This window comes from Theropithecus gelada, chromosome 16, assembly GCF_003255815.1.
Source record: "Theropithecus gelada isolate Dixy chromosome 16, Tgel_1.0, whole genome shotgun sequence".
NCBI lineage: Eukaryota > Metazoa > Chordata > Mammalia > Primates > Cercopithecidae > Theropithecus > Theropithecus gelada.
In genome coordinates this window covers 54,810,268-54,823,927 of record NC_037684.1, presented here as the reverse complement: position 1 = coordinate 54,823,927, position 13,660 = coordinate 54,810,268, and the positions used below count along the sequence as shown (strand labels likewise).

The 13,660-nt window shown below is 61.1% G+C and overlaps 2 protein-coding genes across 3 annotated transcripts in view; one reads left to right on the top strand and one right to left on the bottom strand.

Moving 5' to 3' along the window:
- Positions 1 to 152: 152 nt before the first annotated feature.
- Positions 153 to 8,789, bottom strand: FSCN2 (fascin actin-bundling protein 2, retinal). Of its 2 annotated transcripts, none has more exons than XM_025362615.1 (5): positions 6,065 to 8,789; positions 1,803 to 1,959; positions 1,018 to 1,139; positions 488 to 726; positions 153 to 405 (listed from the first exon to the last, which is right to left on the bottom strand). In XM_025362615.1, the coding sequence occupies exons 1-4, from the start codon at positions 6,888 to 6,890 to the stop codon at positions 518 to 520; spliced, it is 1,314 nt and encodes a 437-aa protein (XP_025218400.1). In that variant the 5' UTR covers positions 6,891 to 8,789; the 3' UTR covers positions 153 to 405; positions 488 to 517. The 2 variants fall into 2 exon arrangements, with proteins under 2 accessions (XP_025218400.1, XP_025218399.1); XM_025362614.1 differs by having other exon boundaries at positions 488 to 655.
- A 2,739-nt stretch (positions 8,790 to 11,528) lies between these two features.
- ACTG1 (actin gamma 1) overlaps positions 11,529 to 13,660 on the top strand; it is a 12,942-nt gene continuing 10,810 nt past the window's right edge. Inside the window, exon 1 of the mRNA XM_025362616.1 lies at positions 11,529 to 11,728. Coding sequence (XP_025218401.1) covers positions 11,573 to 11,728 — 156 coding nt within the window. The 5' untranslated portion in view covers positions 11,529 to 11,572. The remainder of the gene's footprint in view (positions 11,729 to 13,660) is intronic.

The following is a 13,660-nucleotide window of genomic DNA, read 5'->3' as shown; positions in this document are numbered from 1 at the left end:
CTGTCACCCTGCCCATCCACAAGGCCGCCTCCTGGACGCAAGTCCTTGGGCACCGGGAGGTTCTGGGCGCGCTCTCGTTTGTGCGAAACTGTGGGCCTCCTCCCCCTACAGCTGCAGGACCCTCAAGCGGCACCCGAAAGCCCACGCGCAGCTGCGAGACAGACACAGTTTAATGCGCGATAGGCTGGCCCGCGCGGCCTCAGTACTCCCAAAGCGCGGTCCCGGCCGGTGCGTCGGCGTCGGCGCGCAGCAGGCCCGAGGCGCCGCCGCGCAGGTACTTGCCGCTCCGGGCGCGGATGGCCAGGCGGCCGCGTTCGCGGAACTCGAAGACGAAGTCCTCGGCGCGTTCGCCGTCACTGCACACGCTGCCGTGGCTGCCCGTGTACCAGAATCCGCCGCCGCGGCCTGGGGGACGGGACGGCGTTGGCGGGGTGCCCACCTGCCCGCTGCGACCCGCTCCCGCGTGCCCACCCTGCCCGCCGCGCACCTCGGATCTGGTAGGCGCCGTCGCTGAAGCTCAGGTGGAAGACGTCGTAGACAGAGCGGTTGGTGTCCAGCTGGTTGGAGCCGCGGCGGCGGCAGACGAAGCCGTCCAGGCCGCGCAGCACCAGGATGGGCCGGTTGATGAGCTTGAGGGTGAACTCCTCGTCTTTGCCTGGCAGGGAGAGCGTCTGCTGCGCTGCCGCTCCCGCCACCTTCCCTGTCCAGGCCGGGGGGGGGGGCGGCCTGGGAAGCGCCACACCTGGACTTAGGGGCCCAGGCCTGCCATTGCCTCATGTGCGGCCTTGGCAAGGTGCCTAGGAGGTTCCCGGCAGCGGGGGAAAGGACACTCCCGTAAGGGCCTAACTGTTTCCCTTGCCAAGACGGTTATCTTGACTAGCAAGTATGACTCCGTGACAGCAGCCGTTCCACGGGCTAGGGAGGGTCCAGCTCTCGGTGGAGATGGGGTGTCTGGGCAGGGGCTGTCCCTGGGTGGAGACAGCCCCTGCCCCAGTCCCTGGCAGGCAGAGTGCTCACCCACAAAATCGCTGATGGCCGCCAACTGCCCATTCTTCTTCATGCACACGTAGCGCCCATTGCTAGCTTTGAGTGCCACCCGCCGGCCGCGCCACTCCATCTCAAACATGGTGTTGGCGGAACTGGAGGGAGCAGCAAAAGGTCTCCTCAGGACAGCAGGAGATGGGGGTGCAGGGTAACTCTTCCCTATCCTCCTCAGGTTCCAAGGAGTGGAACAGGAGCCTGCCTTCCACTGACACACCCGCCACCATCAGGAGCTACCTGGCCCCAGTGGGCTTTCCTCTCTGAGCTGCCACGGCAGTCCTCACGGCCGAAGCAGTGATGGTGGCGGAAGTGATGGTGCAGGTGATGGGAATGGTGATGGGGATACAGATAGGGATGGAGATGGGGATGGTGGTGGAGATGGGGATGGTGATGGTGATGGAGATGGGGATGGAGATGGGGATGGGGATGGTGGTGGGGATGGGGATGGAGATGGGGATGGAGATGGGGATGGGGATGGTGGTGGGGATGGGGATGGAGATGGGGATGGAGATGGGGATGGGGATGGTGGTGGAGATGGGGATGATGGTGGAGATGATGGAGATGGGGATGGGGATGGTGGTGGAGATGGGGATGGTGGTGGAGATGGTGGAGATGATGGAGATGGGGATGGTGGTGGAGATGGGGATGGGGATGATAGTGATGGTAGAGATGGAGATGATGGTCATGGGGATGGCGATGATGGTGGGGATAGTGATGGTGGTAACGGGGATGTTGGAGGAGGGAGGGATGTGTGCACTCACACTTGTGTGGCTGTGGCCTGAATGCCCCCATGGGTGACCAGGGTCCAGTAGCCCCCAGTGCTGGAATAGAAGGTGCACTTCTTTGTCTCCTGGTCAATTTGCATCAGGAAGGTCTCATGGTCTAGTTCATCATCCTGATTGGCTGAGACGTTGACCCCTGGAGGGAGGAGATGGGGAAGCCCCTCACGCCTCTCCTGGGTAGGGAGCAGGGGATGGGGGCATGCTTTTGGGGGCACCCCTGAAGCCAGAGGGGTCTCATCTAGAAATCTCTTGACTTGAGAAGATTTGGAAGGCACCTCTCAAGAGAGCCTGGGAACCCTGCCCCAGGGCCATGTGTGCCGTCTGTGGACCCTGCACACTGTCCCCAAGGGAGCCGTGACCTCCCTCCACACCCCCAGGAGCCAGGCCCTTCTGCTTGGCACAGCCCCCACTCTCTGCTAATCAGTAATCAGCTGGTAATCTCCTTGCCCTGCTCTCTTGACCCAGGGCTTACACCAGCCTCTATTTATAATTCACCCTAAGCTGCTGGGTGGGCACAGGCAGGACCTAACGATGGGGATGGTGGGGATGGGGATGGTGATGGGGGCACCCCTGGGCACCAGGCAGGGGCTGGTCCCTGTCACCTCTGCAGAAGCCCCAAGCATCTGTGCTTGGTCTCCCGGGACCCCTGGGGGAGGACAAGACTGCCCTGGGCTCCATCTGGGGTTCCTGCGAGGGGATGGAGGGGCACCCATGCCCAGCATGGGGACAGCAGACACCAGAGCCTCCCCAGGATCTTCTGTGAACTGAGTCCCTGGCTCCTGCCACAAGCCACCTCCCTGTTTCCATGGCAACTGGCCACTGGGAGTGATGTATCAAATTGCGGAGCCCCCCACGAGGCCCAGGGACTCTGGTGGCCTGTCCAGCTGGGGACTGGGAGGGAGTGGTGGGCAGAGCCCCACAGGGCCTGAGGGTGGGGCCAGATCCCATCCCACTCTGTCCCCAGGGGAGAGGGCACCAGGCTATGACTGTGCCAGAGAGCTTGGGACCTGTTCCCTTCTGAGAGCCCCAAAGCTGCCCCTCACACCCCAGGCTGGGGTCTCTCTCACATTTACCACTGATCAGATGCAGAGGAGTGCCCAGCATGTCCCCTGCACTGTGGCCGAGCATTCGTGCCAGCACCCCACTGCCACCAGCTCTAGATCCTGGCAAATACTGAGCTAAGAGCAGCTGTCTGGGCCCAGTGGAGGGCAACACTGACATGGTGCCCGGGGGTAGCAGGACCCCTCAGGAGGAGGGGCCCATGAGGGGCGTGGGAACGCCGTCCCTGCGGGCACTGAAGGAAGAGTAGGGATAAAGCCACAACATCGCAGGGCTGCCCCCGCCACTGTGCCTCCCGGACCAGCACTTTGGTGTCCCTAGTGTTGCCCCCACACCTCCTTCAGACAGAATGCTGTCTGGGGCTGCCTTATTCAGCCATCTGCTTCTAGAGAAATGACCTCAAAATAGGAGAGGAGTGCAGCTGGCATTGGCCTGGGCAACACTGGTTTTACCCAACTCCAGAGGGGCTAGTTGAGCAGCTGGGGGACTCAGTTCTGGCCAATGAGCGTGAAGAAGGTCTCCTAGGACTTAGGGGAGAAGTGTTCTTACTCCTGAGAAGACACAAGCAGAGCCAGTGCCTCTTTTTCCTCTGGACTTGGTCCTGCCTGGATGTGAGGCCTGGAATACCAGCAGCCACATTACGACCGTGAGGGCGTCAGGCTGAGGTCAGAGCTGACCCAGGAGAGTGGTTCAGCAAAGAAGTAAGAACAGAGGACCCCGGGGAAGCTGCTGAGCGGGTGATGGTGGCTGCCTGGGAACCCACCATGCCCAGGGCTCTGGACTCCCATTTCAGATGATTATGTCACTGCTGGAGCCAGCCTGTGGCCAGTTTTCTGTTACTGGCAGCATCGGACACTGCCTGCCATGCTGTCTGTCGGCAGAAATGAGTAGGCTCTGGCTGATGGGGGGGGATACATGCAAGCCTGGGTGCTCACTCTCCTCCCAGGGGGAAGAGAGGCTTAGGGGCCGCCCAGCCAGGGAGATGCCTCGATGAAGGGCCTGCCATGTGGCCGCTCCACAGAGGCCGGGTGGGGGACACTATGGCACCTCCCACGCTGCAGCTGCCTTGGAAGCTGGGGGGTTCCATGCCCCAGGACTGAGATACCACGTCCTGCTCCCCACAGCACTGGCCGCCAATCCAGAGCCTGAAACACCTGGCGGCCAGGTCCTCACCCTTGGCCCTGCTAAAGGCAGGGAGGTGAGTGGCTGCTGCTTCCTGCTTGTAAAGTGGGAGATGGGAGCCAGTCTTGAGTAGGGGATTCTCCCCTCAAAAGGACAATGGGGTCAGATGCAGGGTGGTTGAGGATCAAGAGACTGAAAAATGGTCCATACAGTCCCCATCCCTCCACCACTCTTACTATCAGCACCATCACCATCATCACCATCACCACCATCACCATCATCGTCGCCGCTGCCACCACACTGTCACCACTGCCCTCACCTCCACCTCCATGCCACCATCCACATCACACCACCAATGCCATGGCCACTGCCATGGCTGCCACTTTGAGTCTGCTTCCCAAGCTGTCCATTTACAAATGGCTAAAGGTCCAGTGTCTTTGGCTCCCATGGAGGAAGCATTCTCACTACCACTGTCCCACTTACCCCCTTTAACCTCCTAAGGATGGCCACATGCCCGGGCCTAGGCCCAGGCCAGCAGGCATTGCAGCTGGACTGTGGGCTGTGATGGGAAGGAAGGGCCATGACCATGCATCCACAGTTGAACCCTCACTCCTGGGACCCTGTCACTGCTGGGATAGGCCCGAGGACACTGACTGCAGGTGCAGGACCCCATAGCCATGGCCGGGCTCCCCTCTCAGTGTGCAGGGTGGAGCCTCTGCTGTCTGGCCCCAGAGTATCCGTGTGCCCAGGGGGCCTGGACATCCGTCAGGGCAGGGGCTTGGTGGGCACCTGGGAGCTGCCAGGAGATAGGGGAGCTCTCCTTGCCCAGCTGATGCTGGTCTGGAGGGACCCGAGTTGGGAGAAGGAGCTCCATGCACCCGGCTCTCCCCACCTTGCCTCTTCAGACTACCTCAGATCCACTCTGGGGTGCATGGAGCCAGAAGCCCAGGTGGGTAGTGACTGCCCGGGCCAGGGCGTCTGCCTCAGAGCTCAGCTAGTGGGGAAGGAGGAACTGCTGGGGTTCACCCCACAGGCGGTGGAGGGAGTCACGCAGGGAGGCAACTGGTGACCCAGGAACTGGGGAGAGCCAGGCCATGCCCCACTGGGGGAGGGAGGTGCCTCCCCACCAGGAGCCCAGGCCCCGGGTGAGGCCGCCTGCCCACTGTGTCCTCCAGCACTGGAGCTGACCTTAAGCCCCCCAACTCCTGAGGACATGAGGCTCCACTGGTCAGGCACATGGTGGTGCCATCCCCGCCCTACCCTGGGCTCCCTGCCCTGCCCTGGGCCCCTCCCCAACTTCCTTTAAAGTCCAGAAAATGCGGCCGAGTGCAGTGGCTCACGCCTATAATCCCAGCACTTTGGGAGGCCAAGGAGGGTGGATCACGAGGTCAGGAGATCGGGATCATCCTAGCTAACATAGTGAAACCCTGTCTCTACTAAAAAATACAAAAAAATTAGCTGGGCGTTGTGCCGGGTGCTTGTAGTCCCAGCTCCTCGGGAGACTGAGACAGGAGAATGGCATGAACCCGGGAGGCGAAGTTTGCAGTGAGCCAAGATCACGCCACTGTGCTCCAGCCTGGGCGACAGAGCAAGACTCCCTCTCAAAAAATAAATAAAGTCCGGAAAATGGGATGGAGGAAGAGAAGGGGAAATATGGGCCCCCCACAGCCTCCTGCCCACATGCCCCTCATGGCACCAGGTCAGGCCTCCTGCCCCTGCTGGGCACTGCCCATCGCCTGGCCCACACCTCTCCAGTCTCGGACTCTGCAGCTGCCCAGGGCTTGGCTGAGACATTCTCCAGCTATGCTGAGAAAGGCCGGGAACCCTTGCCTCTGACCCTGAAGCCACCACCCCTCAGTGGGGGTCCCCTGGACATGGCCGGAGGCCCACCCACCCGACCCTGAGTGGCCACACATGTCCCACATGGACCCCCAGCCCAGAACAAACATGCGAACACATAGACACGACGCCACTCCCCTTGAGACGCCCACGGCCTCTTTCCCGAAGCAGGGGGGGGGTCCCAGTACCCCTCAGGAGGTCACCACCTGTGCCCTCCTTACCTTGCCGCACAGAGACGTAGCGGTGGTTGGCAGCCACCAGCACCACCTGAGGGTGACTCTCCTCCAGGTCGAAGAGCTCGTCCTTGCTGGGCCGTGTGTTTCGGCCGGCCTTGAGGGTGCCAGCAGGCCCCACGGGTGCCAGGTAGCGGCCGTCGCAGTCCTTGAAGGCCAGCTTGCCCGCCTTGAACTCCAGCGTATAGCAGGCCCGGGGCTCCGGCTCCCAGACCAGGCGGCCGTCGCTGCGCAGGTAGCGGCTGTCACAGGACTTGAGGCAGTACTGTCGGCTCCGGAAGATGAGGGTGAGGAGGGCGTCCACGCCCCAGGGCTTGTCACCGTCCGCAGCCATCTCGTCCTCCTGTGGGCACAGGTGCACGTAGCGCCGCCGGCTCACGCTCAGCAGGTGGGCCTGCGGGTGGATGGCCAGGTGCACGGTCCACAGCTCGGCCGGGGAGATGGCTGTGGCAAAGCAGGACAGCTGGTCCTCGGTGCCCCCGAAGAAGCGGCCATGAGGCTCTGACTGCAGCACCCAGCGCCCATCTGGCTGCGGCAGGACCAGGAAGCGGCAGTCACGGCCCGGCTGCTCTGCCTCGCAGGCCACGCGCCCGTCCTCTTCTGCCGACAGGTAGCGGCCCAGGTGGCTGCTGCGGAGCAGCACAGCCGACCCTTGTCCAGGGTCGGGCTCCAGCACCCAGGTCTGCTTCCTCTTGAGGCTGGGCGCCGAGGCATTGACCTTGAAGCCGAAGCTCTCGGCTGTCAAGTAGCGGTCAGTGTCGTTGACGAGGCCAAACTGGATCTTCAGCACCTGGTGCAGGCCGTTGGTCGGCATCTTCAGGCTGGCCGGGTCCCCGGAGGGGCCTGGGACGCTCCCTCTGAGTGCTCACGGTCCCCGCGGTCCCCCAGAACCCCAGGTCGGCTCAGCTGGCCCACAGCCCCCAGACCCAGCCGGCGTCATGGACCCCCTGTGTGCTCTGACCCGCCTCTGACCTGCGGCAGCAGCCTGGGAAGCTCTTAGAGGGCCCGCGGGCAGCAGAGGGCGGGTGGGGAGAGCGGATCAGAGACGCGCAGCTTAGGAGCAGTCCTTTTCATTACTCTGAGCTTGGATTTCAGCCACTCCTGGATTGCACAGAGTCCAGAGCCTGAGGGCCCGCAGGGCTGGAGGGCAGGGTTGACCCCTGTTTCCTCACAGTGTAGGCCCAGCGCCCCTCTTCATGGCCCTGCACCTTTTGGCCTCTCTTGTTCCTGCCCAACTCCTCCAACCCCGTGTGGGCTCCCAGCCTGGGCCGGCCCTTCCTGATGTAGAGCTGCCCGGTGGAACGCTCACGGCTTGGCCGCAACCCGATCGCCGCGTGTACCCTCGGTGGCCGCCAGGCCCTCAGCCGGATCCAGTTACTGCTTCTCTGATTCCTGCTGCCAGGAGCACAGCAAGGACCCCACCCACAACCTACAGCCAGGTCATCTCCACCCCAGGCCAGCCTCTGGCCACACTGCTCAGGCCCCAGAATGACGTGCACTGGACTGCCGCCCACACTGGAAGGTGGAACACAGTGGCCGTGCAGCCCTGCAGGCAAGGGTCAGGGTCAGAGGCCCCAGTCTGGCCTGGCCCCGGCACACTCCTGGGCACTCTGAGCAAGTCGCTGGTCCTGAGGCTGCCCCTTCTGCTGTGAGCTGGAGTGAAGCCAGCCTCACTTCACTTTGGAGTCTTTACGGATGTGCATCCGGGAGGCTGGTGGGAGGCTGTCCACCCCATGCTCCCAGCAGGGACCCTTGGAATCTGGGAGAGGATGAAGGCCAGCAGGACTGGAAGCGGTCACACCTGTCCCCAGCCCCTCCCTGCTCTGGGCTGCCTAGCTGCACCCCTTCCCCAGAGCCTGAGGGGCACTGGGCCCTGCTCACCATGCCTGGTGCCCGCACCTGCCTCAGGGGCTCAGAGCCAAGTAGTGAAACCAGAGCTGCCCACCCTGGGCCAGGGCCAACCTGGTGTCCTCTTCCTCATAACAGCATGTGACCCTCAGATCTCCCTGGGGACTGGGAACAGGGGCCGCAGGGCACTTCCGGTCATGGCCTGGAGTCAATCCCCTGACCTCCTGGGCCCCCCGTCTCCTGAATGGCTATCATGGGGGTCCCCATATGGCAGGAGTCTAGCCAAAAGCAAGGGGCCTGGGCTGGGCACCTGTGGGCCCCAGAGATGGGCGGGGCCACGGTGGCAGAGTGTGCACAGACTCAGGGACTTTTCCTCTGTCCTATAAGCCCTGGATAGCAACCGTGCCCAGCACCTGCAGACACGGGAGGAAAAGGAACCTGTCCTCACTGTCCCCATGCTCAGGGCCCGGGTGGGGGCAGAGAGACTCCCACATTCAAATACCGCCTAGGGCATGGTGCACGCCACGACGCCAGGGCCTGGTCTTGCCTCTCCCTGTGCGCCGGCCTCATCCGCCTCTGTGATTCACACGCTTTTATGAGGCACCAACTGTGTGCGAAACCAGGTCATGTGCCAGGCACCATCCTAGGAAGACGCAGTCTGGAGTTACACCCCCTCCCCAGAGACGATGCCCACACACTCTCTCCCACAGTTGCAAAGGAACTGAGGACCCAGGCCTAGCACCGATGCCAGGGAAGCATCTCTGGATTAGGGGCACAAGCTGGGGTGCTGCCTGCACTTCAATTTCCCATTGGATCTTTTTTAAAATTTTTTTTCTTGAAACAGGGTCTCGCTCTTCGCCCAAACTGGAGTCCAGTGGCACAATCTTGGCTCACTGCTACCTTCGAGCTCAAGCAATCCTCCTGCCTCAGCCTCCCAAGTAGCTGGGACTACAGGCACTTGCCACCATGCCCGGCTAATGTTTGTATTTTTAGTAGAGATGGGGTTTCACTATGTTGCCCAGGCTGGTCTCGAACTCCTGAGTTCAAGTGATCTGCCCGCCTTGGCCTCTGAAAGTGTTGGGATTACAGGCATAGCCACTGTGCCCAGCCTCCCGTTGGATTGTGAGGGCACAGCTCAGTTGGTCTGTGAGTCGTAGGGGACGCCGGAGGGGCAGCTGTGCCCATGGTCCCCTCGCCTCAGACACAGACACTGGCTTCACCTCCACTCCCCAACGCCCAGCCAGGCTGTGAAGGAGCCCAGGCGGCCTGTCCCTCTGATTGGCATGACGGCCTCATTAACACTGCCTGGGCTGGCAGGGTGCTTAGGCATCGGGTGCCCAGCAGGAGGACGCCTGGCCGCCAGGTGCTAAGTGGGCCTGGCTCTGGGCAGCCTCTCAGTGGCAGAGCCAGGAATGATGGCGGCCTCTCAGTTCTGGGGCCTCACAGCTCCACCTTGGGTGGGGCTGCCTGGAACTGACCCAGGTGTGTGAGCTCAGGGGGACTCTCAGGCCCCAGGGGAGGGCGACTAAAGCGTGGGTGCCTGGGCCGGGCTTCCTTGGAGGGACACCGTTGGCAAGGATTCCAGTCCCTCCTGCCTCCACCTCACGACCCCAGACTCTTGCCCAGCCACCTGCTAGCACTGTTTCCTCTGGATCCCCAGCAAGGTTTCTGGCACACAGCAGGTACTTAATAAGTGCCTGAGATTGTTGGATGTGGGGAGTCTGGTTCTTTATTATTTTTTCAGACGGAGTCTCACACTGTCACCCAGGCTGGAGTGTGATGGTGCAATCTTGGTTCACTGTAACCTCTGTCTCCCTGGTTCATGCGATTCTCCTGCCTCGGCCTCCCGAGTTGCTGGGATTACAGGCGCCCACCACCATACCTGGCTAATATTTTGTATTTTTTAGTAGAGACGGGGTTTCATTATGTTGGCCAGACTGGTCTCGAACTCCTGACCTCATAATCTGGCCTCCTCAGCCTCCCAAAGTGCTGGGATTACAGCCATGAACCACTGGGCACAGCCTTTTTTTTTTTTTTCTTTTTTTTGAGAGGGAGTCTTGCTCTGTCGCCCAGGCTGGAGTGCAGTGGCGTGATCTCGGCTCACTGCAACCTCTGCCTCCTGGGTTCAAGCGATTCTCCGCCTCAGCCTCTGAGTAGCTGGGATTACAGGTGTGTGCCACCATGCCCGGCTAATTTTTGTATTTTTAGTAGAGATGGGGTTTCACCATGTTGGCTAGGCTCATCTTGAACACCTGACCTCAGGTGATCCACCTGCCTCGGCTTCCCAAAGTGCTGGGATTACAGGCGTGAGCCACCGTGCCTGGCCGTCTGGTTCTTTTTTATTTATTTTAGAGACAGGGTTTTGTTCTGTCACCCAGGCTGGAGTGCAGTGGTGCTATCTTGGCCAATGGCAGCCCGACCTCCTCGGCTCAGGCAATCCTCCCACCTTGACCTCCTGAGTAGCTGGGACCCCAGCACAGGGCCAGGTTCTTGTGTGATGGACTGAGCCTCTGCCAATGGGTGCAGCGTCATGCATGTGTACGAGTGTGGTGTGCGTGTGTGTGAAGGTGCTCATGGACGAGGGTGGGCAAAGGTTGCCAGCAGGGCCAGCTGCTGGGCCAGCTCTGGACCCTGGGAGTGTCATCCTGGATCCCAGCCTGAGAGCCCACTCAGGGCTGCCCAGCAGGGAGCCCAGGTTGTACACTGCCCAAGGGAGGCTGTTTCCAGGGTCCCATTCATACTCCAGACATACGCAACTCAAAAGAGCATGTGGTGGGCTGGGGCGCTCTAGCCCCCCGCAGCGTTCTCAGGCAACAGGGAGCACCCCTCCCACTGACCCCCACCAAGCCCTGTGGTCACACCTCCAGAGGTGCCATGCAACCACTCACAGGGGGTACACACGCACCTGCCACCCTGACCTGTGCAGGCTGCACTGTGGGGAGAGCTCCACGCCCCACCCTCACCCACCTCAGACGCTGGTGGGTGGAAGCCCACGCCCAGTGAGGCCAAAGCTGAGGTCTGCACCTAGGAGGGGGTGCCTTGTCCTGGTGGGCACTGAGAGGCTGTTCGGGGTAGCAGTACCCCCAATCCCCTGGTCCAGGGAGCAGCCAGCTGTGACAGCCTTCCTGGCCTCACCTGAGCCCAGATGACAAGGAGTGCCTCAGCCATCAGAATCCCCCGACAGCCTCCCCTGAGGCCTGAGCCTCAGCCTCCATCCCTCTCAGTGCGAGGCCAGCTAGGGCAGGACCAGGAAGCCATGCACCACCACCGGCCCCTGGTGTCCGTCCTCAGGTTTCCTGAGAGCCCTCAGGAAATCGTTCCCTTTCTGAGGTGCTGGTGGACGGGCAGTCCTGGCGCCGCAGGGTCCCCCTTCCCCTCCCTCTCACCCAGTTGGCCCCTCTGGTGCTACAAGGGGAAGGACCCCAGCCCCTCCCCCCGCCATGCCTAGACCACTGATCCTGGATGCTAGAGCCCAGCCTGGGCTCCTGCTGGCACGCTGTCTGCTGCCATGGTGACTGGGCACATGCTCCAGGCTGGGTGCCCTGCAGTGCTGGTGCTGGTGGTGTGAGCTGGCACAGGCCTGCCTGTGTGCAGCTGGGGGAGAGGTCGCTCCTCACCCTGCTGGCCTGGAGCCCTGGAAACTGGGACATGGAGCCCTGTGGCAGCCCCGCGGCTGCACACCATGCCTTTCACGGGCCAGCAGCACCTGCAGCCCTCCCTGCAGGCATCGGAGGAGCCCCTGCCTCAGTGCCAGGCCCGACTGCTGCCACTCCTGTTGGCATCCCGGTCTCCAGTGATTCCCAGGTACTCCACCCTCCTCCTCATCCCTGTGCCAAGCCCCTGCCCAGGCTCTGTTGTCCCCTTGGCCCTGCAGCCAGGTGAGGGCCACCCTGTTGGGCACACCGTGCCTTGATGTCCTCACTGCCGGCCCAGCACCAAGTCCCAGGGGCCCAGCCCCGGGTGTTGTTCCTGAGAACAGACCTGCAGCCTGGCGACCTCATGATTTTTTCATGGCTGAGCTATCGGCTCTGCTGCAGTTCCACTTACACGGGCAAGGGGGCCGCACTTCTCTTTCTCTGGCCTGGGTTGGTTTACTGAGGCTGGGTTTAGGGTGACAGGCTCCATCGGCAAGGCAGGGGGCAGGGCAGGGCTGGAATGAAGAGCTTGGGGAGGGGCTCTCCAGCGTGGCTGCCTGCCTGCTCCGAGAGAATCCCCCCTCCCTCCTCCTCCCCGCAGGCAGCTTCCTGAATTGTAGTTGGGGTTCACGGCTGGCTGCTCTGGAGCCTCCCCTTGGAACTGTCAGGGCAGACAGCCCACGCAGTCTCCTGGCTTTTGTCTTCTGTGAAATCATAAGGTGCTGGTGGGGGGGCTGTGCCTGGAAGGGGAGGGGAGGAAGAGCACCTGGCAGGGGACCCTAGGCCTTGCCAGAAAACTCCGGACCCCAGCAAGGACAAAAGTCCCCAAAGGGACCCTGAGGGCAGAAGCAAAGGTGTCTTGACAAGCCCAGATGCCCCACAACCACTGGGGCGATGGAGCCTGCGACCCCTGAGCCCCAGGACCTTTGCACATGCGGGGGTCAGGAGGGGTGTTCATGAAGACCCCATGAGCCCCTGGCTGCTTGGGGCTTAGAGTGACCAACAGATCAACTTTCAGAAAAGAGATGGCTCTTTACAGCCCAGCTGGACTTACACACAGGTGCACACCACGGACAGGGACACCTGGCGTGGACGAGCCCACAGCTCTGCAGGTTGCAGCCTTTGCCCAGTCCCTGTCCACCTGCATCTACACACAGGCCCGCATATGCCCTGCTCACGTGTAATGCCACATCCACCTGCAAGTCCAGTCGTGCAAGAACCCACCATCACAGGCACTCAGGGAGTACCTACTGTGTGCCGGGAACCGTGCTGGAGAAAGGCAAGGAATTAACTCTACCTCTGACTTCTGGGACCAAACGGAAATGGACCATTTATCACTCTACAGTGAGAAGGGCTCTGCACGTGGCCACCATCGTGGTGTCACCCAGCTCACAGAAGAAAACATCCCTGTTCTTAGCAAACACACACTGAAATAGTAAGGGCATCGTGCCTGAAACCTGCTTCCAAAGGGTTCAGAAATAGAAGGAGAATGATCAGCAAATGTGTCAAGATGTTTAAAACTAGTTAAGTTCGAAATTTCAAAACAAAGGCTGGGTGCCGTGGCTCACACTTGTAATCCCAGCACTTTGGGAGGCCAAGGCAGGTGAACTGCTTGAGCCCAGGAGTTCAAGGCCAGCTTGGATAACATGGCAAAAATCTATGTCTCTGGGAAGATCGCTTGAGCCTGGGAGGTCAAGGTTACAGTGAGCTGAGACAGTGCCAATGCACTCCAGCCTGGATGACAGAGTAAGACCTTGTCTCAAACAAACAAACAAACAAACAAACAAACAAACAAACCAGGCACGGTAGCTCATGCCTGTAATCCCAGCACTTTGGGAGGCCAAGGCAGGCAGATCACCTGAGGTCGGGAGTTCGAGACCAGCCTGACCAACATGGAGAAACCTCGTCTCTATTAAAAATACAAAAATTAGCTGGGCATGGTGGCACATGCTTGTAATCCCAGCTACTAGAGAGGCTGAGGCAGAAGAATCGCTTGAACCTGGGAGGTGGAGGTTGCAGTGAGCTGAGATCACGCCATTGCACTCCAGCCTGGGCAACAAGAGCGAAACTCCGTCTCAAAAAAAAAAAAAAAAAAAAAAAA

Bases quoted from the DNA above. Each gene is read 5' to 3' on its own strand.
- FSCN2 (XM_025362614.1), bottom strand. From the start codon at position 6,890: ATGCCGACCAACGGCCTGCACCAGGTGCTGAAGATCCAGTTTGGCCTC. The intron at 1,960-6,064 runs GTAAGGAGGGCA...TCCTCCCTCCAG, and splicing joins CTACGTCTCTGTGCGGCAAG to GGGTCAACGTCTCAGCCAAT. The intron at 1,140-1,802 runs GTGAGTGCACAC...TGCTCCCTCCAG, and splicing joins CAGGCCACAGCCACACAAGT to TTCCGCCAACACCATGTTTG.